General features: G+C 44.2%; 1 protein-coding gene across 5 annotated transcripts in view; it reads right to left on the reverse strand.

Annotated features, from left to right (window-relative positions):
• The window catches only part of CFAP61 (cilia and flagella associated protein 61), a 103107-nt gene that overhangs the window by 66965 nt on the left and 10734 nt on the right, over positions 1-25408 (reverse strand). For 4 of the 5 annotated variants that reach the window (XM_061461761.1, XM_061461759.1, XM_061461762.1 and 1 more), the window contains 10 exons: positions 22972-23104; positions 20716-20869; positions 15432-15523; positions 14226-14404; positions 10657-10696; positions 8576-8715; positions 5049-5175; positions 4071-4148; positions 2718-2924; positions 167-301 (listed from right to left, as the gene is read on the reverse strand). In XM_061461761.1, the coding sequence (XP_061317745.1) occupies positions 167-301; positions 2718-2924; positions 4071-4148; positions 5049-5175; positions 8576-8715; positions 10657-10696; positions 14226-14404; positions 15432-15523; positions 20716-20869; positions 22972-23104 (1285 nt within the window). The remainder of the gene's footprint in view (positions 1-166; positions 302-2717; positions 2925-4070; positions 4149-5048; positions 5176-8575; positions 8716-10656; positions 10697-14225; positions 14405-15431; positions 15524-20715; positions 20870-22971; positions 23105-25408) is intronic. The other variant, XM_061461760.1, reaches the window with a different exon arrangement.

Consider the following 25408-nt stretch of genomic DNA (forward strand, 5'->3'; position numbering starts at 1 on the left):
GCGGCGGCCGTGCAGAAGCAGGGCTGGGATTGTGAGGGTATGGACACCATGTTCAGTGTAATTAAGAAGCAACCTATCAACACTGGGATGGTAATGCCATCCCATCTGCCAAAGCCTGCACTAGCTGGCACCATGCCTTCCGCCTGCTGCTGCTTCTGTTACCCACCTGATCCTTGGAGACCTGCTCTGATGGAGCGTTTATGCCAAGCTCTTCCAGAGGATAGACAATCTGTCGTCTTGGTCGCACGGGAGCCATGTAATGAAGGGCAGATGTCAGGGAATGGGCACAGGGAGTCTGAAACTGAAAGGCAGCGATCTATATTTCAGCAGAGAGAATGTCAGAGCAGTGCATCACAGATGTCTGTTGTATGGCTTTGCAAATACAAAATTCTTAGCTCTGTTGGCTAAATCTGAGAGAAAAATCAGCAAATAAACAAACACACTCAGAGCAGAGGAATGAATTGCAGCTAATTCCTGACACTAATGAAGATAATTATGAGAGTAATTACATTACCAGCTCTGTGGGAATGACAGATAAACAAGTGGTTTGGTTTATGGGATTTTTCAGCACAAGTATTTTCCCCAGGAGGATATTTTGCTCCATAGTGATCATGAATCAGCTTGACTTGACCCCATTAAGCAGTGTTATCTGCTTACTCTAACCTTTGCTCCTTTGGCAAAGGAGGGTTATGAATTCATATCAGATTCTATACCGACCAAAATGTCAATTTCATCCAAGTGATAAATGTTAATCAACTGGCAGAAACCTGAGGTGAACAAACCCCTGATGCTAATACGAGGAGCATGGATCATTAGGAATAGCTGTATTCCATTTATTACAGCATGACTGGCTCTGTCATAATTTACAACATGAAAGGGACAAAAAATAAATGAGACTTCCTGTAAGTAGAGAATGAGCGTTAATGCAAACTAAATTACACTGAAGTACCATTCCAGCCACCAGTAATGAAAAACTTGATCTTACTATGTTGAGAACTGAGTAAAATATCACATTTACCACTTAGAAAGCAATGGTAAGCTAAAGTAACTTAAAGGAACTCTGTAGCCTGGAAATAGGCCAAACTAGAATCATTAGTAAGATTTAACTTTCCTCTTCCAGCCACTGCCATTAAACTGCATTTTTGTAAGTGCCTCTTAAGCATCTGAGAACCTAATGCTATGTAAGGACATTGGTTCCTCAAGAGAACACTTCATAAACCTCCACAAAAGTGCACAGGAAAAAACATCCTTCTGAAAATATGCTTGTGTGTAACCTGGCAATTCCTGTGTCCGGAATGGGGCTGTCTCAAAAACACCTAAGCCACTGAGGACAGGAGTCATTTCAGTCAGCATCTCAGAGCTGGGTGCTTACTTGAGGCAGCAGTGCAGATGCCCCCAGGTAGAGATGAGCATCCCCAGAGGGCAATTCCTTCCACCCTGAGATAGGCAGTAATGATGGATGGCTGAAGTGCCCTCTGGATGCACTGAGCTTCCTCCGTTAACGCTGGCAGGAGCCTGGACCAGACAGTAGCTCTAGAAGGCAGCACAGCATGAGCTGACATGTTTGTTTACCCTTTTCTGACATGAGACTGATGACAAGGCACACACATCAGTGCTGTGGAAAGAATCTTTCGGTTTGCTTCCAGAAATGACTCTGTTCTCAGCAGTGGCTTTTCTCTCACAGCATTAGGGTTTCAAGGCTCTGCAGGCCCTTGCTGAAACACAAGCCACATTTTCAACAGCAGTGAGGTGCTGAGGTCCCACCAGCTTCTGATGAAACACAGTCTAGAGCCTAAGTCACTTCTGAAGAGGTTTTACAGAGCTCTGTGTTTTAGTGGCTTTAGTAGTATCCCCGTGCATTTACTTATGCTACATTACACCCAGTAACATCATTCCTTTTTCCTTCCCTGCCCTCCACTTCATCCTGAACCTAAACAAATACTGGTACCATTCAGAATTCATTATGCAGGTGAGTGGTGGTACATGGGACAGCACAACTCAATCAGGTTCTATTAATAAACTACGAGAGGAAATACAAATCATTGTTAAAGATACACCATGTCCTTTCTGCCTTGTCACTACTGGCACGTTAAAACAACGAAATCAAAACTCTAATGTTGGTCTCCTCAGTTGATGAGGTTCTTGTTTCTTTATGCGTACATCTAACACAATGGCAAGAAACAAAGTCAAACCCAGACTAAAGCTTGCAACTGAGATGCAGGGCTCTAATTTAGGCAGGAGTGGGAATACTGCTACTTCATCCTAGAACCCATCTATTGGGAATGGACAGCAAAGGGCAGAGGCTTGACTGTTGGGACTACAGCTCGTTTATGGAGGGGGCTGACAAGGCACAAAGCAACAGCAGCACACAAACTTGTATGGGTAAGAAGCATATATATTTCTCCTAGAAACTAGCAAGGAGGTATGAAATGATTCATTCCTCTGCACACTTCAAACTGCTGCTCCTCCACATGCTTCCTGAAGCTATTGAGTACGTCTGGAGTCACTGCACTACAGAGCATCTACTGAGCGTACGTACCATGCAACCGCTACATCCGTGAGTGCAGATGATATCATGCAAGAAGTAAAAAAGTACAATTTGCTGCAGTTTGCTAAGAAAATTCCTGTTTATAGCCACTCACAGAAGCAAAGAGAAAAATAAAGTGAGAAAAGGTGACAACATTTAGTATCAGAAATACAAATAACTTTGTCCTTACCTTGCCTTCCACATACTGTGGATAAATAGGGTAGTAAAGAGAGGATTTGTGGGCCAAGCGAAGCATCTCCTTTAGAAAGTATTTTGTATAGTGATGAAATACGGGATTTAAGACAAAGTGGCAAAGATGTCCGTGTTCCTCTCGCTGGTGGCGATTGAAATTAATAAAGGCTTCAATGTTGTAATGTGATCGAATGTACTCAATATGCTGGAAAACAAGAACATGGAGATCAGCAGTGACAAGACAGCTCCATTTACACTACTGGAGCAAGTCTAGTGAGTTGCTTCCTATCACCTAAGAAACCAAATCTGAACACTGAAATGCAGTGCCTGCGGGCATTGTTCTCAGTTAAAGCACTGACTGAACATACTTCTATTGGAAACCCTGTCACTGTATCAAAGCCTTCTCTTGCAGCTTGCCCACCTTTCCTACAGGGAATGCAGAGCTGACCTTTTCACAGTGTTAATGTAGACAGGTTAATGGACATTCAGGGAGGGGAAAAGAAAAAACAAGCAACTAACCCAAACCCCACAACTGTTCTGCTGAGTTCAAGCCAGAGGAGCCCAGATTGTCCCCTCACAACACTGACACTGAGGAAGGGGAATTCTGCAGAAGAGCTGCGTACGAAATGCCCTCCAACAAGGGCTGAAGTGATAAGCTGACATTTTTGCACATTATACGCTCAAGAGAAACTGCCATATCCTCTTATCTCAATGCTCTTAATAAAATTAAGAGCTGTTTTTGAAACCAGGAGTGACTATGGTAAAAACTGAGCAAACAGCTGCTGAACAATGTAAAATCTGCCACAGAAGTAAGCCTCAAAGAAGGTTTATTTTTTCCAGACTAATGTGCAACGTGGTCTTTTTTTGTGCTCCATTGGAACATGGACTTTTTATTTGCTTTGAAGGGTGTGATTCAGAATCACTCAGAACCTACAGCTGGAGAACAGAAGGTAAGAAAGCAAATCTAGAAGGACAGCTACTGCTCTGCAGTACACACGGCAAAACTGCTTATTGACTTTGTCAAATAGGGGGCAGAACAGGTGATGATGAACATATTTAGAGGCAGAATGGCTTTCTGCTGAAGAACCAAGAAGAGGTGCAGGAGACACTTCCAGAATGCATCAGCAGCTTCCTGCAAATCACAGTATGAGTTTTTGTGTGCCAGTCATCACCTATGGGAAGGGCAATTATGAGGTCTGCATTGTCAGGAAAGAGAAAGGAAGTTTAGAGGAGCAGTATCTTTTACATAGACTTTCTGTTAGGTACACCTATAGTGGCAAGCTTGAAACTCAGCCTGTAGAACTGAGGTCTAAGCATTACAGTTTTCACCCAACACAGAAACAGGATTTACCATTTCATCTCTAATGACAGAAATGCCAACTATTTGATCCAGAACTTCTGCTACAAAAGCCTTCACTGCGTTCCCATCCTGCAAGGCAAAACACATGCACATTCCCTATTTCATTGGTACTCTTTAACCTGACTGCATTTCAACACACAGTTAAAATACTTTCCTCCCAGTATACGCACTCCCGCAGTTTAACCACTCTGCCCTAACTTGAGGCACGATGTTTAAATGGTATTTGTGGCTGGACTCTGGACCATGCAGAACTTTATGGAACTGAAGGTTCAGTTAAGATCTAGCTAACAGCAGTGCTGTAAGCTCAGCCACTACTTTAGTCCTGGGTTAAGTTCTGGTCTTAGGAAAGAATATTCATTAAAACAGATATTCCACATCAATAGTTGTATAAAATGGATTTCCCTGCAGCTGTATGACTGGTAATGACAGCGCTTGGGTTTTGTCTATGCAGCATTTTCCATCACACAACAAAACTGCAGATGTTCCCTGCTGTCTGCTGGGCATGCACCCATCCACATCATGGGAAGGAACTGTCTGCTGGGCATGTGCCTTTCCACATCATGGGAAGGAACTGTCTGCTGGGCATGTGCCTGTCCGCATCATGGGAAGACACTTGTCTGCTGGGTATGTGCCTGTCCGCATCATGGGAAGGAGAAAGAGGCTCCATCATGTGACAGACACAAGTACATGTTCATCACACAACCAGATATGCATGCAAGAAAAAGCAACAACATAAAGGAGGCTGTGGGTGGCCAAGGCATGCATCCAGCCTGCTTCTGAACCTACACTGGTACACAGGTTAGATTAACCATCAGGTCAGGCTGAATACAGCCTATGCCGACTGTTGGTACTGACTTGAGTACCTCTACAGTATATAGAGAGAGTTCACTGGTTTCATGTAACAAATTATGGTTGTTTTTACCAGTGTTTATCCATTCTCCCATAAGTGTCTTTGCAAGCAATACTCACGGGATCCCTGCGAACCAGAGTGGATATCCTGAAGTCATTCAGTATCCTTTTATTCAAGCTAAGGGTTTCAGTGAGCATCTGGACACCAGGCAGGTCATTGCTTGTTGCGCTTCTTACATTAAATGACCTATAAAAGAAAGGGAAAAAGACAAAAAGCTCACTCTGTGACAAATTAAAGCCAATTCCCACACTGTGACAACCTGCCTTCCACAAGCATTGCACGCACCTCTTTTAGAAGCTGGAAATGATTGCTGTATGACAATGGTTCCAAGTGCATATATTAGCTTAGTGTATGAGAACATAAAAGATCATACAACAGCTACTTAAAACAACTCAAGATGCTGCTTTAACTGTTACTGAACACTCAGTCTTTCTGCACCTACAGTCCAGTCCCATAAAGCAATGACTACTGTAACCACAGATAGCACCCAACCTTCATGTGAGCAGAGTCAGCAGAGAAAGGAGCCAGAGAATCATTTCAAATGGAAGCAGCAGCTGTGGCTGCACAGTGACACACGTGGGGAGAAGAACAGGAAAAAAGGTAAGAAAAAAAAAAAGAAAAAAAGGAGAGAGAAGAAAATAAGCCAGAGCCAAGTGTCATCCTGGCATATGGTACCAAGGAAAGGCGGTAGCATCCTTCTCCAGCAGGAGCAACCAACTAATGTTTGTGTTAGGCCTGGGTTCTTCAAACAGCAACATGTAAGCATAAACTTACATAAAGCACAAACAAAATGCTCCCGCTAAACGTAAGACTGCCACTTAGTGATCACACACCAGTGACACAGAGGGAAAGTGCCAGTGCAATAGGGACAGCAGCAGCGTATGAGCTACAGCAGGAGTACCCCAGCACTTCCTGAGTTCACACACACTGCTATAAAACATCTTCCCACCACTAAACATGAAAAAGAATTACTTCCCAGTGACAGTCTCCAGCAGCTGAGGAACTCTCTCATGTTGCTTGTTAAAGGCATTGACCCTTCCTGGTTAGAGAAGGCCCATGGAATAAAGATTTAGCTGTTCAAGGAACCAAATTACAGCTTCATTTCCAAGAATTCAGTTCTTTCCCCCCAGATAAAAACCTTGGGATCCAGGCAGTCTGACTGCCACTCCTGGTCTTGTTTGCCATTTCAACTTTATGTGCTATTTGTCAGCCTAAGTCCCAGTCACACAGACTGATTTTGTGGAATGCTGTTTTAATGAACAGCACTAGGACCTTTAAAACCCCAAGCTACCAAATCTCTGATGTGCTATGGGAAATGTCCCAGCTCCATCTCTGTGCTCGCTTTCAGCTGGATTATCCGAGTGCTCAAAGCACACACTTGATTGCTAAATTACAAACTAACCCTGAACTTGGAAGTGAGCATCAGCTTCCTTTGCACATTTGTTACACACTTCCACAGAGTTCACTGCAAGATGGAATAAGCGATGGGGATGATGGTCAGGGAGACCCACAGCACAGTTCACGTGCTCCCTCCTGCCACCCCCCTGCGCGCAGCACAGGGGTGTCCCCCTCCATGTCCTGGAGCGGTGCCAGAGGGAACCATGTTTTAAATGACATAAACCAGAACACGCCAAAACTGAACCCAGGTCTAAATGCACCCAAACCCCAGATCCACTGGGAGGATGGAGGACTAGAAAGGACCATCCAAGGTCTGTGCCATTTCTCTTCCAGCAAAGAATTAAGTGATTCTAGATGCCCAGTCCCTTCCACTGCTCAGAGACCAGGACGCTGCTATTATTATTATGCTTGTTAGTGAAAATTGAGGCAAAGTGTCCATTAAGCATTTCAGCCTATGCCTCGTCATCTGTTATTTTTCCTCTTTCACTGGTAAGTAGCAGGCCCATACTTCCATTTGCTGTACTCTTTTTGTGTACTTAACACTTTTTCTTAGTCCTTTTACAACCTTTACTAATCAGTATCTCATTTTGTGCCTGTGCCTCTTCTGATTTTGCCCTTTTGTGTCTTCATATCCCCATCTCCTTAGCCCTGCTTTTCTTTTAGTCCATTTTCTGTGACCTTCTTTTCTCTCTCATGCCTGTCGAAAGCCCTTGGTGCAAGTACAATATATTGATCTTTCACTTGTTCATATTTTGGTTTCATCTAAGAGAGAATCTGCTGTTGTGCACCAAGCTCTTTGTTCTTCAGAAACTTCCCAAAGGTTTCAGCTGGTTTCTTCCATAGCTTTTCTGATCCTGAACCTCAATGAAAGGCTATTTTCCTTACTTCCCTGCACAGGTGCAGGGGGTGGGGTTGGAAAATGCTACTACTGACTTTGTTGTGTTCTCATGGAAGGGCTAGTATCATTTGGAACATGCACAATTCAATAGGAATTGTAAGGGTTTTACAAAAACCTTGATAACAAGTTTAATTTTGACCAAAATCACAAGAGGACATGTGACTCCCAAACCTAGCCATGGATTACTGAGCAGCTGGGCAGAGATTAGCAGGAATTACTCCAGTGGCTTTCCCTGCAGCCAGCTGGATTCTGACAGAGCACACAGAAGCCCAGTTTCATCCCAGGGTAAAAAGCTTTGTACAGGTCCAAGAGGAGCTGGCCAGACTCTGCATGAGCTATTTGTATAGCAGCAAAGGTGCTTAAGGATGCAATTACAGCAGAAGTATTGCTCTGAAACCATGCACTATTTAGCTACATTAAAAAAAAGGAGGGAGGAAATCTCTATCTGTGCCACAGTTTTAGCGGATGTCTGGGCCAGCCTGGTGTTGTTACACAAACAAAGCATTGGAAAACTCCTACCACACAACAGCAGTCACAACAAGAGTGGTTGTGTGTCCCAGTCCACCAGTATTTCAGGCTACAGAAGCATTCAGAAATTCAAAGGTATGAAATAAATGATAAAAAAAAAAAGAGATAAATTATATAAACTAGATACACAACAATGAGGTTATGCTGTGTTCTGCATGTTTCAGAAATGCATTACACTGCATAAATAACACCCATACCAGGCTTTCAAGTATCAGTGTCACACAACCTGACCCAGTCCACAGGGCCAAACACTGCACTGTGTTTCTCTATTAGCCTTGGTTCACAATGAGGCAGCTTGAAGAAGCTTCTTGTCTGTACCAATGTTCATGAATCCTCTCACTGCACTTTGCTTCTCCTTGAAGGAAGCTATATATAAATGCTGGCAATCAGAAGAGTGTTTGCTTTTACAGTTTAATGATCACAGTTTTTCTTTGGTTAAAAATCATGTCACTAACTACTTATTTCAATTAATAATATGAGGCTATTTTCATATTGTCTCATATAGTGCTGTTGGAGATACACCTGAGTAGGCTTAGGATTCACTCCAGAACAGGTAGCAAGACGCTGTAGTAACCCTGCTAAAGACTAAGCTATTCAGCTCTGCTCCTGAGTGCTCCAGGCACAGCCCAGGGCTATTCAATACACTGTTACGGGGACTCCAGCTGTAAGATCTGCCATCCTGTGCAGAATACCAGCAGAGAACACCCAGCTGGTGCTGGGCTGGGGAGTCCATCAACTATAGCCATGAGGCACAGGACTCACGTGAGCAGCCCCGCACGGTGGAACACGTAAAGCTCCTGGCCAAATCTGGAAGTGCAGAATGGGACAGCCCGGACAAAACTCTGGATCAGGAGGAACTCTGGTACATGATGTGGGATGAGGATGACACAGAAGTCTTTGTCCTGAAGAAAATTGCAGACAATAAAGGCTCTTAGTGACCTCAGTAGAAGCTTTACACAAAAGCTTATCTTGAGGGGACAGAAAGAAACCAAACTGAATGCAGTGCTTACAACACACATACACTCCAAGCATTGCTTTACCTAGCTGGCTTGATGCCTGGGCATCACAAAGCAGCTGATGAGCTCAACACTAGCTGGCTCACAGAAACAGGTCCTTTAGCTCCCATAGTAAAAAATTATTCATTAATATCCTGATATTCCCTAATGATCCTTTTTATGCACAGCTCCCCCAACTTTCTTCCTCAATAGAATAAGCACAGACTGACTTTGCACTGTGTGCACAGTAGACTTGATGAATGCAAGTTTGTATATATGCAGTAATGTCCAGCTTGTCCCAGGTTTGGCACTGCTGGTGTGCACCACAGGGTGCATCTACATGCAAACACATTGGAATGGCAGTCACTGTAATTGCTCAGAGACCTGTGCTGTAAAGGCTGCAGAGGTGCAAATGAATGCAGGAAACTCCATGGCATCACAGACTGGTTTGGGTTGAAGGGACCTCAAAGCTCCTCCAGCTCCAACCCCTGCCACAGGCAGGGACCCCTTCCACTGGAGCAGCTTGCTCCAAGCCCCTGTGTCCAACCTGGCCTTGAACACTGCCAGGGATGGGGCAGCCACAGCTTCTCTGGGCACCCTGTACCAGCGCCTCAGCACCCTCACAGGGAAGAGCTTCTGCCTAAGAGCTCAGCTCAGTCTCCCCTCGGGCAGGTTCAAGCCATTCCCCTTGGCCTGTCCCTATTCAGATGAAAGACAGCTTCATGGCATGCTAACTTTATCCATTCAATTGCTCAAACACTCCTTTCACCAGAGTCTCTCCCATCCCTTTTTATTGAATCCATGTTTTGAGATAATGTCCCTGCACTCAGGGGTGTTGGAGAACTCTGCCCATTCAGAAAGACACTTCATGCACGTGACACATGCTGAGGGACTCCCAGGCAGCACAGATCTGGAAGACGTTTAATCAGTTGACTCTGGCTGAGTATTCTATGGCATATTTTCCCAATGGAAAGCTGTTTGAATTTCAGTCCTTTTCTTCTCTTTAAGCACACTGTGATTAAGTTTTCTCACTACACCTGGTGATTCCATCATGACATTTAGTCTCAAGGAGTGGCAGGTGCACTGCTGAATGGATAAATCAGAGATCTGGAATGCTCCTGTGCTCACATTCTCTGGGAGCTTTCTTTGGTGGGAAGCAGCAGTTTTGAACATGCTGATCTCTAGGGCAAAGCCTGTACCTCTGGTCACTGGGACCTGGCTTTAAGGGATGTTACCATGCAGTAAATCGCCGTGTGGCTTCACAACACACTGTAGTGTGCATAAAGAATGCCTCAGAGAGTGGACTCTGTTACCTCAGCTAAAGATGGAGCACACAGGGCATAGTGTTAAACAGTTGTGGCACTGTAAATTCACATCCTTATTTGCCACACATTAGCCTTGCCCTAAAAATAAACCTTCAGTGTCACTGTTTAGGCTATGGGTAAATACCATGTATTTCCTTAATACCGCTATTCTCTAGGCTTTAAATTCATCTCCTCTAATGTAATTCCCCCAGTTTTGTTTTTAATTTAGGTACAGTCTGGATGTATGCATGATTTTAAAGGAGTTTGAAACATTTGTTTTCTAAATCCGCATCTCAGAAAAGCCCCTGTGGAACAGAAACTAAGGACTGATGATTGCAACATAGAAAGTCCAAAGCAGCCATGGAGGAAAATTGAACTCCTCAGGGTAACTCAGCCCAAGGTAACACAGCCCAGGGTAACTCAGCCATGGCACACTCCTATCAGTCACAGTCTTCCTCAGGCATCACATCCAAATACTCTGGCTAATAACTCCACTGCTGTCCCATCACGCATTCACATGCACACAAACTTGAATTATACTCACTGGGAAAAGCTTGAAAACATACTGCAGGAAATCCAGCGATCTGCAAACAAGAGAAAACACTGTTAAATGCAGCACACATCAGCCAGAGCCTGTACATGTTGGCATTTACATTCCTATAAGTGCAAGGCACAGTTATTCACAGTGATCAGTCCACTTGTTCCTCACTGATCTGCTGCAGATGTTGCACACTGTCTGAAGCTGACTTCCAGGGTTTAAAGCGTCACTGGTAACAAGAATAAACCTGAATGTCTGAACTAATCTCACAGCATTGGGCTCTTCACTGAAAGGCAAAAAGAAAAAGACTCACATTGTTGACTCCAAAGTTTTCCAGAGGTCATTCACGGGCTGTCAGAGCAGCCTTAGCAGACAGTCAGCGTTAACTGAGGTTGCAAACAGTTGTTGCTATGGCCCACAATATTCTTAGGCACTACCAAGAGTTCTGTCTTTACTCACTTGGTAAACATCTCCAATGTGCTTGATGAGACTAACAGGAATGTCAATACTTTGAATTGGTTTTGAACACTTCTTTCCACTTCTCACCTACTGGTTTAGAGTAATTCCACCCTCTTTTCCATGGTGACAGTGAAATGTGACATTTGAGTTTAAACAGACATGAGAAATCTAACACATTCTTTGTGTCTCTCCTACGTGCAAGCTCTAAACCCAAATACAAATGATGCTAAAGCGTTATAAAATATTTTTCACTGTATGAAGTTGAAGAAACACAATATAGATACACTACCTAAAACTATTCATAGAATCGCAGAATCATAGAATCATAGAATAGTTAGGGTTGGAAAGAATTTCCTCCTTATATCCAATCTAAACTTCCCCTGTTTAAGTTTGAACCCGTTACCCCTTGTCCTGTCACTACAGTCCCTAATGAAGAGTCCCTCCCCAGCATCCCTATAGGCCCCCTTCAGATACTGGAAGGCTGCCATGAGGTCTCCACGCAGCCTTCTCTTCTCCAGGCTGAACAGCCCCAACTTCCTCAGCCTGTCTCCATATGGGAGGTGCTCCAGCCCCTGATCATCCTTGTGGCCTCCTCTGGACTTGTTCCAACAGTTCCATGTCCTTTTTATGTTGAGGACACCAGAACTGCACACAATGCTCCAGGTGAGGTCTCAGGAGAGCAGAGCAGAGGGGCAGGATCACCTCCTTTGACCTTCTGGTCACGCTCCTTTTGATGCAGCCTCCTTCCTCCAGCCCAGTAGTTAAGTTCCCTTTAACTACTTCACCAATGTTATTAATGAATGAAAAGAGAAATAATTTCTAATAAAAATATTTATGTTTGAAATAAACTTTTCAACAAAAGCTGTAAGCACAGATCTGGATTGGGGCATTATACAGTCACCTATATAGTCCATAATTACAGCTAGAGAATAGCTAAATGGGGGAATGGGAAATGCCATCGCAATGGAGTTTTCTGCTGTCTCATATCCAGCACCTCCTTGGCAGCAGGGAGCACAAGAATGGAGGTAGAAGATTTTTCAGGGGGCTTAAAAAGCTATCAGATATCTGCAAAAGAACCAGCAGGTTGGTTCCTCCACAGTTCACTTCCAATGCACTAACAAGCCACAGAGGTTTAAGATTTAAGCCACTCTAGATTTAAGAGATGGAAACATTAAGCAACCTGACTGGGTAACACAAATTCCCCAGCGGTAAGCTCCCCTTGAGGACCAAGATGCAATCATGCCTGCATTTCTATTTCTGGATCCATGCAGGTCAGCAGTAACTCCCCTGCAGTACACAGACAGGATTGCCTCACACCACCCTTTCAACATCCTCACTTCCCTGAGGTTTCTTTCGCAAACAGGTGGATCAAGCAAACACAGGCAAAATACTTGAAAACACCTAGATCTACAGATTCCTCAGCTCTTAGAGGAGAGGATCTTGCATGAGTTAATCTGAGAAGTCTTCAGGAAGGAATGCTGTGTTCTCCACAGATACCCATCTTGGAATCCCAACTGCTCCAGAGATGTCTTCAGGAGAAAAAAGAATGGAGCTGCAGTGCTGAATGATAAACAGAGTGAAGAGAGCTTGGACAGAAACAACAATGGTGCAGATGAAGGGCAGAATGTGAGAAGGGAGCAAAAAAGTGAGATATCCATATCCTAAGCAGGATGCTGTGAGCAGAGAACTCTAGCCTACATGAGAGTATTTCCCAAAGTAGGTATGGACCACTGCTGTGAATCGCTGGTTCAGGGTAATGGAGTCATTCCACAGCAAGTCCCTTCCCTCAGCAGTATCTTGAAATTATTTTTTTTTTGAATAATTATATTACTTGAATTTTATTTTAGACCAGATTGTCTATCAATCCAGTGTTCTGGAATGGACCCTCTGCAGTGCCATGGTTCTGTCGCATGTACATGCATCAGTGTTTCTAAGTACACCACAGACTTCTGGCCCTGCATTTCTCTCTCCTCCTAATAAGTCCAACCAGCATTACTTGGGAAATATGTACCAAGAAGACTATGTGTTTGCTCTGCTTTTGTAACTTAGGTTAGCTGTAGTTGAAGCAGATTCAGTGTTTAATCCCTTTGGGTAGGACTCCTCCTTAGTCAAGAAACAGCTCAATAAACAGAATTAATTTTCAAGGAGTTCTGATTTGTCTTCTTAATGAATTTTATTCCTAAGTCTCCTTTAAAGCAGATGAGTTGAGAAGATGGCAGTCACCAGTGACTGCTACCACAAGCACAGAGATGTTTCTGCAAACAGTACTGCAGTTGTCAGACTCATCATCTATAAAGTCCTTGCTACTGATACCCTGTATCTCCAGAAATCACATCTGTTCAAGAGTGTGGAAGACCTGGGGTGTGCTCAGCCTCTTTCTGTCTCCTTTCTGTAAGTATCTACGTGGTTTATCTTTCTTTCTAGGCTCTATAAACAAGAGCAGGGCTCACTTGTAAGCAGAAAGGGCCAATGCTCCTGGAGAGGCTTTTGCTGATGTGGTTGAGTGCAGGTTCATTCTGCAGGGGTGCAGAGAAATTTGGCAACAAAATGTCTTACCCACATGTATAGATCTATTCTACTCCACCGGGATCTCAGAGACCAAAGTCAGCAGCAACCATTTGAACACAAAAAGCCTTTGTCTCCCCCCTGCAGCAGTGGATTCCAGGAAACTGAATCAATCCTCTCAGTGATGGGAGACTGAGTCTTTAGAAAGGACAACATTTAACTGCAGAGTTCAGAACAGCTTTGCTGCCCTATGGAACAAGATGAGCAGCACGGCAACACCCAGCTCCTTCTGCAGTTAGGCAGCTTTGGCATCAATGTTTCTTCAGAGGAAGAAGTGGCCTTCTTCCAAAATTTCAACTAGCATTTTCCCAATAGAAATGAGTTCTGAACTTCCTGTCCCCACAGATGTCCCATCACAGGGGGGAAGTTGCAGCCAGAGCTTGAGAGTTTCATGAAGTTATTAGTGGAAGTAAAAGAAATGGAAAAAAAAGAGGTTGGAAAAAAAGCCAGCCTCCCACAGCGTGTGCTGCCACTTCCAGCTTTGTCCTAAAAATGGAGCACCAAGAACCGGTATTAAACTGGGGAAGCAGGAACTCTTCACCCAAGCTTACCTGGTTTCATACTTCTCATCGATCCAAAACAGGCGGATACAGAAAGCATTGGAAGCTCCTCTGTACACAGGACAAAAAGCACCTTTTTCTTGAGCCTCAAGGAGTGTTGCTGAACCTCTGAAATCCTTGACATCACCTGGGAGCAGCTCAGCCGGGGGAACGGTAACGGCTCCACTGCTCTGCAGTAACAACACACAAGTGGTCACGTGCAAGAGTTCATTTTGAATTAACAGCTCCTGCATTATTCCTACCTAACAGCATTCCAGGTACACTCACAGGGATGCACTTTCTCCTTGTCACACTTTGACAAACACAGAAGTTCAAGGAGGTATATTTCGTGGGATATCTGTTTCTCAAACACTAGATAAAAATGGCCTTTAAAAATACAAACATTCCTGCCAAAGAGCGACAGATTCACAGACTAAGTTACCATGATGGTCCCTCTGTAAGGCAAGAAAATATCTTTCAGAAATGCTCCTATATAAAACAGGTGTGTATTGAAAATAGGTGAAAGTTGAAACATGTTAGCTAAAGAAAATGGGGTCAGTGCAGAGAATACTGTGGAGACGGAAATGAACAACGGGAAGAAAACCAGAGGAGTTTTGGTACATACTGATGCAGCCATTCAGAATCTATCAGGGTAAGTTCTCTGCTGGTTTCTGCTGCTCCACTGCATTTCACAGTAATGGTCTTTCATCAGGTTGAGCTTCACTCAACAGAAGAGGCACAGAGATAACACGTGCCCTTTAACTTCTGCAGCCCACAGGGGAAAACTGGAGCCGTGTTGCTGCTTTCCAGCTCTGCCAGCTTCCCATCCACAGCAGAGTTTCAGCTCCCAACACAGTCAGTCAAACCCTCAGGCCTTGCACTGGCCCCTGCCTCTTCCAGGAAAGCTGTCTCCCACCTGTGAGGAGCCCGCTCAGAGCTGTGCTCCCACATGCCTTCACTCGGCAGCAGACCTGCACAAACAGGCCCCCATCCTCTTCCTCCTCTCACTGCCATCCCCGTGCTGGCTCATCCCATGGAAGTGGATGGGAAAACCACCCCCGTCCATCCTGATCCCACACACCAGCGGATCGAAGAGTGAGTCCATGCACAGGACAGTGCAGGAGTGGCAATAACAAGCACTGCCTGTCCTGGCAGCCTCCACCTTTGCCTCATGTTAGCTTTGAAAGTCATTGGCACTGCTGTGTGCAGAGGTATTACCTGCACAGCTGCATCCTCATCAGGAACATGTTCAAAGTTTGGAGATGGAACAGGCTCTGTCTCTTGACGTGTTTGGTTGCTTTTATCTTCACCTGAGTAATGAAAATGAATAAATGCATCAGGCTTAAAAACGCAGGCTGAACCCTCAGGATCACAGCACTGAGGAGAGTGTGCCAGGCTGCCTCTATTGGAAGGTTTATTTCATTTGTTTGTAACAAGCACAGTTAAAATAGACCCTCCCACAGTTACTTGGCTAGAATTTCATTAGATTTTTTGATTTCAAGGCAAAAGAATCAGAGAATTGGTTGCAGAAGAACTGAACAAGACAGAGTTTTGAAGCAATTCCTAACTCATGTATTACATGTAGCAAATTTTTACCCTATTTGAAGAGATAAGTCTGAGTGATCAGTGTATTGACTGGTATCTTAAGCCCAGGAGCTGTTCTAACTCATTTTCTGAGGATCACAAGGGCAAGCAAGGGCTCTTGATTCTCAGATTAGCTCTCCTAAACCAACCCGAATTCAGAATAAATCCTAGTCAGGCCAGAACCCTTGCTTACTGGTGCAAGCAGGGACAAGAATCAGATATTTAGAGTCTCTTCTCAGTTGCTAAACCTAACTAGCTCTCTAAACCCTGTTTTATTTCTTATATAAGGTGGTTGCTCAGTTTGTCTTTTCCCTTCTCTCCCTCTAAGAATTTCTCTCCTCTCCCGCTTTGCTCAGATGTTGGAGTAACTGCTCCAAAGCATTCTGTCAACCACTGCAAGCTGGGGTGTGTGCAGGACTACTCACTCATAACAACAGACACTTGTTGAGCCACACCAGGAATGCTTCAGTAGCAGTGAGCACAGGCTTTGACATCAGCAGCATGAAAAAGAATAAAAGAGCTCCATGGAAAGGAACAAGCACTTGACAAAGTAACAGAAACCAGGTGTAAAATTGCATCACAGGTCATCCGGCCACCCTCAGTCACAGCCCATAGCATTCCAGTTTAGTTCATTCCAACCTGAGCAATACTATTTTTGTGGTCAAACAGGTCACTAAGGTCACATGTGAAATACACATGAATCCTACACGTGAAGTACACATGAATCCTACATGTGAAATACACAGGAATCCTACATGTGAAGTACACGTGAATCCTACATGTGAAATACACAGGAATCCTACATGTGAAATACACAGGCATCCTACATGTGAAATACACAGGAATCCTACATGTTACTCCAAGTGACCACCCAAATTACTAAAGCCAAATGTCAGTTCCTGTATGTTTAGCCCTGAACGTACCTTTACTGGTTGTGCCATTCCTGGTACTGTCCCCTTCCCAGTTGCACAGACATGCTCACAGCTTGGGTTATTTAACAAGAAAGCCCGAATGTGAGTTTTAACTCATGAGCTCTGGAGGTGCAGGTATCGCTGCTGCAGCAAACACATCAGGCCGGGACATGGCATGTGAGAGCTCCAGTGACACAAGGAAGTCAAAATTTCTGAGCCCCAGGAGGAACAAAATGCCTTCAGAAGACCCGACACAACAGAATCCTTCACTCCTCTCTGAACTTTACGTTGGGAAACCCATCTAAGTGCATTCACCAACATGAGCATTTCTTCACACAGTAATGATCTTTAAAAAAATACCTTCAAGGTTTAAAATAATGCAGCCAAAAGTATTCTGAAAAAAAATGTGTTATCTGAAAATCTGTTCCTCTGTTAGCAGAGAAGAATGCAGAGGCAATGTGCAGGGCAAGAAGGAACACAGGGCTTGAAAATGTGGTTTCTCAGAGGTATCACAGATGTGAGGCTTCACAGGAATGATGAGATGTGGTGTGGACTAACCCAGCCCCGTTTCCCATCACAAACAGCCCTGGAGGTGTCACAGGGAATTAATCAGGACTCTGCTTGTGTGTAAATATTGAGATGTTGTTCCTGACTTTACACTGAAATGAAATTCCCCAATGGCTCCAACATCCACCACTGGCAAATGTAGCTGCAACACTACTTACATGGATGTGCACACAAGTGGTGGGATGAACGCAAACACTGGTGCACTAAATGAAGTAAGGAATGTGAACAAAGGGAAAATGGAACTAATCCTGTGATTGCTGGGTTGTTAGCAGAGGTAACAGGCAGCAGGAGCAAGAAGCCAGTTCACCATGAAGCCTTATGAAAAGCCCTTGAATCATTCTCACTGCATCATAATGTTTTGTAGCTACCAATTCGTGACACCATATAGAGTAACAACCAAATGACTGTAATTACCCCGAGGCTTAAGTGGCATATCAGTACTGGGTTAAAGACAGATTCCTGTATGCGCCTGCATTACTATTCACTATTACATTCTGAAGGGAAAAATATCACCAACCTGTGATCTCTACTTACCAGGCTCAAGAGCTTGGGAAAACATGGGGGGTTTATTTATGTGTGAACATCCAATGACCCTACCCAGGGATGCAGCCTGCACTTGGAATTCCTGGCAGCAAGTCCCCAGCACTACTGATCCAAGGAGACCCCTGAACTGCCCCCAGGTTTCCAGTACAGCCGCCTGCAGGAGCGGTGCCATCGCTGAAACACCATTCAGTCATTCATGCAGTGCTTGTGTTATGCACTGTAAGCAAATACCAACTACGTGTGACTGACACTACAATATATTCCAAGGACGTAGCTTCACCCTTACACTGGGAGGGCTCCACAATGCACTCCTGGGATGCAACTCTCATATGGACTCTGCAGTTCCTAAAAAAAACCCAAACAAAAAGCCCCCAGGAGCCCCCAAACCTACAAACACCTCAACAAAAAACCCAACCTCAAAACCCCAACACCCCCCCCCCCCCGACAAGACAATGCTCTTCCAAATTACGTATTTTAATAAAACAAACGGCAGAAGGAAGGGTACTGTGCTTCTGACTTGTAAACGTCCTTATTAAAAGAGTGGGATTTTTTATTTCCAAAAAGGAAAATAGGAAAAAAAGAAGGAAAAAAAGAAAAAAAAAGCAACATTCCTGTTTCTCCTGGAAATTGTCATGAATGAATACTGATATAAATGGCATTACCTCTCATGAATAATGAAACCTAAATCATCCCAAAGGAAAGGGCTTTTCATTCAAACTGCTCAAAATAGGGATTTTTTTGTTTATGGCCATTAGTCAAATGTGTACTATGCAGTAAAAGGAAAAGCTGCTTATCAAACATCTACCGTATGAGACCCATACTTTCAATAAGCCATGACAAACTTCTGGAACTGTTCAAGCTAACGCCTTATTGACGGGTATCAGAAACCTGAGCAGTACCAGTCTACATTTGATTTTTTTTCCCTCTTTCTTTTTCCTTTATCTGAGATTCAACTACCGCAGCCCTCAGTTTCACCTCTGTCCCTTGGGCCACACTGGGCAGGCATAAACAACAACTTCCAAAGTTTCAGGGCAACACACGCTTCCTGAGGTGCTGTAATGGTTCATTTGTTCTAAAATGTGCAAAGCTACAACAATAATTTTAAATATTATTCAGTGATAAGAGAATTAATATTCCTGAGCTGCAGAGCCATGAGCTAACCCTGATTTTAGTATTACATTTCTAGTGGCTCTTTCTCTCTAGGAACAGTGTCAGAGCCAGGCTCTTGGCTTATGCCACTCAAGCTCCTTCTCAGGTGTCTGAGACCATCAGTGATTTGTACTCAAGCTACCTGAGAAAGCGTACAAGTAATTCTCCTTCTCCAGAGCTGCCCCTGTCATTCTGAACAGAGGGATAATCCTACTTTTAAAAATCTTGCCTGGAGGAGACACACAGGATTGCAGACAAGTACCAGCTGTCCAAACTAACCTAGTATTTCAATGGAGAGGTAGAAGAGCGATGAACACACGAGCTGTGAGCCGTGCTGCTTTAGAGACACCAGAACCTGAACAGAACAGTTGTTTATGCTAAGTTTTCACATTTTGAACAACTCTCTCAGATTTCCTAAATGTAAAACCCTGCGTAAGAGCTGTGGTGTTAAAAACTTTAACCACCCACTCTTTAAAAAGCTCAGCAGCGCAGAATTGGCCAGAAAATATGGGCCTACAGCTTGCAGCCCCGGGACAAGGAAAGCACTCAGAAGTGTCTGAGGGTTTTCCCTGAACTAGTAACAGTCACAGAGTGGTTGTGGTTGAGGGGACCACTGGAGGTCATCTTGTCCAAACCCTCTGCTCCAGCAGGGTCACCTAGGTCTGGCTGTGCAGGACTGTGTTCCTACTTTTTAGACCAGACTATGGTGACTGATGTTTCTTCCTCCCTCAGGCTCATTTATGTCTCCACACATCTGTCACCTATTTTGCAATGACACTGCTGCAGCTCCAGCAGCACAGGACCATACGGGAGGAGACAGTGGCTCCCTTCACCTCGGTGTGCAAGCTGCTTCTTTGCGGGGGAGGGAAGTCCACAGGAGCAGCTGTAGGACTTAATTCTTTCCCTCTCCTGTTCCATGGCTGTCAGCTCTCAGGTGCCAGCTGGTGACTGCTCTGGTGCTCCCTCGCTGCCTGTTTTGCCTGCTGCTTTGTGTTCAGACAGGCAGATACCTACAGCCTAACACGGGGTTTTAATTCTATTACTGATAATTAGTAGACAGCAAAACGTTGCCCTTTGCACAAGAAGCCCTTTGACACTGAAACATAAAGGTGACAACTCTAAATCATGTAGATGACACTTCCGCTCTGCAAAGACCTAACATATTCATGTTACTGGTTTCTATGCTTTGCAGTAAGGTGGCTTGTAGATGTGTTGTTGTATCATGCCCAATATAAAAATAGAATAAAAAGACAGTCCCTGATCTCCAAAATCTTGTCATCTAGAAGACTGAAAACAGTAAGCAAAGAGAGCAAAGCTGCACCACAAGTTAACAGGATGACACAGGACAATGGGACAACATGATAGCTACAGTTAACCAGCTGCTTAGCTACAGACATTAGAACCACATTTCAAAACTGAGTCTTCAGTTAATAGCACAACCATAGCTAACTGATAGAAAACATACCTGATGCTTCAGCTCTCCAAAACCTGACACCCAGGTTCAGCCCATAGCTGGTACTAACCAGCTCCCCACAACCAACCACCACTTCCCAGTCAGACACCAGGGCTAGCAAAATTTGCCTCCTGAATTACAACCCACCAGGTAACCATCTCCAAAACAGACACATTAGCTTGTGTTTTCTTGCCAGTAAACCTTCATCCTCCTCCAACCTTTGGCAAAACCTACTCGTAAGCTAGAAACAGATGCACCTCCAATGTATCTAGTGGTTTAGGACACAGATAGATACCTTCTTGAAGGCTTGGCTCCTGTGGCACTTTGAGAATATCTTCAGGATGTGGTTTACAGAGTCCATGGAAAGGCCCCAAGTCAAAACACTCTTGCAACAAGGAAACATTCACTTGCGAACACAAGCTCATGAATCCTACTGCAGTGTCACCAGCCTGGAACACAAAAGCAGTGGCACATGTGTGAAAGCTGAGCATGTGATTTGAGGTCAGGACAAAAATGTGAACAAAAAACTTTCTGAAACATAAAAGTTACTGGTTGTGCACAAAGGAACTATTTCAGCAAAAGTTAAACATTCATGGGTTTTCCCTGTAATGTCTGTATTAGGATCTCTATATTAGATGCTACAATTGTTTTGCTAGCTATGACCTGCAAGAGCATTAGGATTATATGTATGGACTAAGTAATGACCTATTGTTTCAATAAAGCATTTGTTACAGTACATAAAAGCCATACACTTTCAGCTACATGCCTCCAAAAAGGTATAATTTATATTTAACTTGAAGTGCAGGTGAAATAAAACCAGGCTTTAGCTACCTATAATGGCCAGTTACTGCACGCAGCTTTGTAAAGAAAACTGTGCTCAAACTGAAAAGCGTATTTTATTTTCCTATGAGAATGATTAATACAAGAAAGCAATTCTCTAGTATGGAAACAGTATCTAATGCTGTACATGGTGTGGATTACTGGCAGCAGTTATAAGCACTGAATATTTTCAAGTTCTAAAAAAAAATTAATCTAAGAACTAGTCCTTAAAGAAATGCAACAGACTTGCAGGTACCATGGTGACGAGCCCCTGCCATGGGAAAGGCCGTGTCACTCTGCATGTTTGGTACTGAACATATCTGAGGTCTTCAGCAGGAAATGCACCCTGAAAATAAGAACTGGTGAGATGCAGGGCTTTGGCTTTAGGCAGAGATGAGTCCAGAAGCAGGAAGCTCTTCAGTTGTTAATGCTGTGTGCAACCTTTCGGTGAAACACACATAATCATGTTTTTTTCCCTCTTACTCCACATACTGCAGGCCCCCTTTACACACAGAATGAAACCGCAGTGGCTGGGTTTGGAGAGCTGTTTTATCAGGCCATCGGCACTGCCATCAAAATAAACCCACAAACTTTCCTTTTCCCCTCAAACAACAAGTGACTGTTCGTTTGCTTGTTTGCGTAACTGAACAAAAGCTGGGGCGCTGCAGTTGTCTGGCTGCTGTGTAATTTTAGGCCCAAGGCTCAGCGGAGGCTGATTAACCAATCCATCTACCATATGTGCAAAAAGAGGCTGCCAGCTTCATTCTCTGCAGGGAAAATTGGCAACTATCTTGGATCGCATGGAGGTGTCTTCCCAATCTGCAGCAGCAGTGACAAGTGTAAGCCATGAGGGCCTGGAACACCTTTTCCTCGTATCATATTGAGCTATAAATGTACAATTGAAATGTATTATTTATAAAGATAGCCATTTGTAATGTGCTATTACACTAATGCTTTATTGTTTCCCATTTGGCTTCCAGTGGCAGTGATTACATGTTACAGTTTATAAAATCATTTGCTATAGAAAGCAGACTTGTGGAATTAAGCAGGTTATGTTGCCCATCAGCTCACACCACCACGCACAATTATTAACACAGGAAAATCTTAACAGGAATTTTCAGCAGGATAACTATTATCACCTCTTTCTCATTTAAATTAATTTCTGTCTTCAGTTCAGCAAAAAATGTGACTGCCTGAGGCCTGGAGATGGGAAAAATCTACAGTTTTTTTGACTCTGAAGGTATCACTGGCTACTAGTTTTCACATGCAATATTAATTTTCACTGGGAATGAAAACTGGTCATCTATAATGCAAATGTCTAAAATGACAACATGGTTTCTTCAAGAGGTGTGAGGTGTCTCGTTTAGTGAGGTGTCTCATTTAGTGTGAGATGTCCCTGCCCATGGCAGGGGGGTTGGAACTAGATGATCTTAAGGTCCTTTCCAACCCTAACTATTCTATGACTCTATGATTCTGAGATGGTCCATTCCAATTACTGGAAAAGAATCCACACCATTACTGGAACTGCTGCTTCATTTGCTTTAACAGGAGATACCGCTCCTAAAGGCAGACATAAAACACATGGCGTAGGGCACTGTGTGTGTGCACATCACAAAATCTACCTTCCAAATGTGAGCTTGTTCTTTTTGTTCATTGAGCTGCAGTGTGAGCTGTCACATGTGACATCACTGGTGTTAGGACTGGACAAAACCAGAGCTCATGGCAGACTGACCTCACCAACAGCAGCCTGATTGTCTTCATCCTGACTTTCTATGAGATCAGCAAGGAAATATTCACTATAGGTTTCTTTCAGGGTCTCACTCTGATGTGTCCAGAGTGCCCTGATGTCATCATGATCTTCCAGCCTATGAAAAAAGAGATTAGGTAACATCCTAAAGCTCCAGCATTAATAGGTCCTGATCAACTCCATCTGTAACACTCCTTTTGAGCTCTTCCGGACCCGCTTTTCCCCCGCACCGCCGCCACCGGCGCTCGGCAACGCCGAAGGAAGCGCTGCTGCTCCTGCTGCCGGCGCTGCGCTCCGCCGCCCGCGGGTCTCTGCTGACCCCTGGCGGCCGGGCTGGGGCGCGCTGAGGGGGCGCCACCGCCCAGCCCTGCCCGCGCTCCCGGAGCCCACGCTCCGCTCCCGGAGCAGGACAGTGAGAGGCCGGAGCAGGACAGTGAGAGGCCGGAGCAGGACAGTGAGAGGCCGGAGCAGGACAGTGAGAGCCCGGAGCAGGACAGTGAGAGGCCGGAGCAGGACAGTGAGAGGCCGGAGCAGGACAGTGAGCCCGGAGCAGGACAGTGAGAGGCCGGAGCAGGACAGTGAGAGGCCGGAGCATTCCCGCCCCGCGGAGCCCCACGGTTCTGCAGTGCTCAGCCCCCCGGGAGCTGTGACCGAACCCCCACAGCATGGCCGCAGCTTTGTGTGCCTGCCAGTCTTCCCTGCCGTACCCTGCACTCATCCCCCTGAAATGCCAACAGGAAGATACCTTTTATGTAGCTTTCCCTTCTTTAAAAGTGTTACATGCGGTAGAAACATGTTTCTGAAGGTAATTAGCAGGAATTGTTATTAACCCTTCCCTCGGTTTTCCTAACACTTGTGCTTTGCTCAGGTTCCTACTGCTCAAGTTCGTATCTCTTCCTACCTACTCATGCGTGTAACTTGCCATTGCATTTCTGCATATACAGCAATTCAGAAAACCAAACAAAACAGATTCTTATTCCCACTCTTTACATGTTTCCAGATTTGGAAGAAACCTTAAAGTTAACACAACTGGGCCCAAAAGATTATTTCTGGTTTTGTCAAACAGGGTCTGAGTTTCCAAGTACTGACCGACGTTAGAGAAGCCTGAAGGATGATTTAGGAGGTATCTCGATGCGGTTTTGCCCTGCAGAGCCGAGGGAGGAGGAACAGCCCCGTGGCCGTGGGGGAGGATGGGCTGCAAGGGGAACACAGTACCTGGCCTCACATACAGCCTTTAAGCAGGGTGAACAAACCCTTTAGGATGTCCCAAATCACACAGAACTACTGCACCTGCCAGCAGCTTCACATAACTTAATCCTTTTCCTGAAGAGCTGTTGCCAGATTCTTTCATGGGGTTTTGAAGTTAAGAAAGCCAGTAGAGATGGGTATCATCACTGCCCATTCAAAGCTGGAGACAGCTACCAGGGGTGACAAGTTTCCAAGCCCCATACTTTTTCATTCTTTTTTCACTGTTTAAGTGAGAATTTTTATTGTAAGTATTTTATTGCTATATTATATATGTATTATTTTATATTTCTGCTCCAAGCCCCAGGTTGGACAGGGCTTGGAGCAACCTGCTGTAGTGGAAGGTGTCCCTGCCCATGGCAGGGGCTTGGAACTGGATGATCTTTAAGGTCTCTTCCAACCCAGATGAGTCTGGGATTCTGTGACTTCCAAAAGGAAAAAAGAGTACAAAAATTACAACACACCATCAATTACTTGTTTTTAGCATTAACTCAAAATTTTCAACTGAAATGAAGTTCCAAGAACAATGAAATCCTGTAAAAATATATAGTAATTCATATTCTTTATCTCTCAAATCAAAAGAGCAGTCTTCCTCTTCTTTACAGGCAGTATCTCAAGGGAAGAGCTGCTGCAAAGTTTTCTATCATCTGAACTTCACTAATTAGTAAAGCAAATCTGAGAATGTGTTAGAAACCTCAAACCAATCAAGCTAATTTAGGGGTAAAGGAATGAGACACCCTAAGTGTTGTTTCACTGGCATAAATAATATACACACACCACCTCCAAAGTGAACGCTCCGATTGCTCCAAGTCCCTTCCAGCATTCTGCTCTGTAAGACACAGCATCAAAATGCAGATGGCAATTCTGCCAGCTCATGGTATGTAGAAAGACTAACCTCGTGATAGTCAGATGGGCTCCACGCAAGCCCATTCATCTCCCTGTACACCAGAAACTGTAGGAATACAACTACTTTTATACTTTTCTGGTTTTGATATCCTCCAACAGTACCACAGTCTTTAAAAAAGAAAAACAAAACACAATAGCTTTTTAATATAAAAACACTACAAAATTCCTGTACTATAAGAACAAGCACAATAAAGACATTTTACATTTGTGAGCTCTTCTGTATATGGTACAAACCCAAGAATGATGTGATCTAGATGATAAATTAGCAAGA

This window comes from Pezoporus flaviventris, unplaced genomic scaffold, assembly GCF_033815535.1.
Source record: "Pezoporus flaviventris isolate CSIRO_AGI_PZ_B2104156 unplaced genomic scaffold, CSIRO_AGI_Pfla_v1 ptg000031l, whole genome shotgun sequence".
Taxonomy (NCBI): Eukaryota; Metazoa; Chordata; class Aves; order Psittaciformes; family Psittacidae; genus Pezoporus; species Pezoporus flaviventris.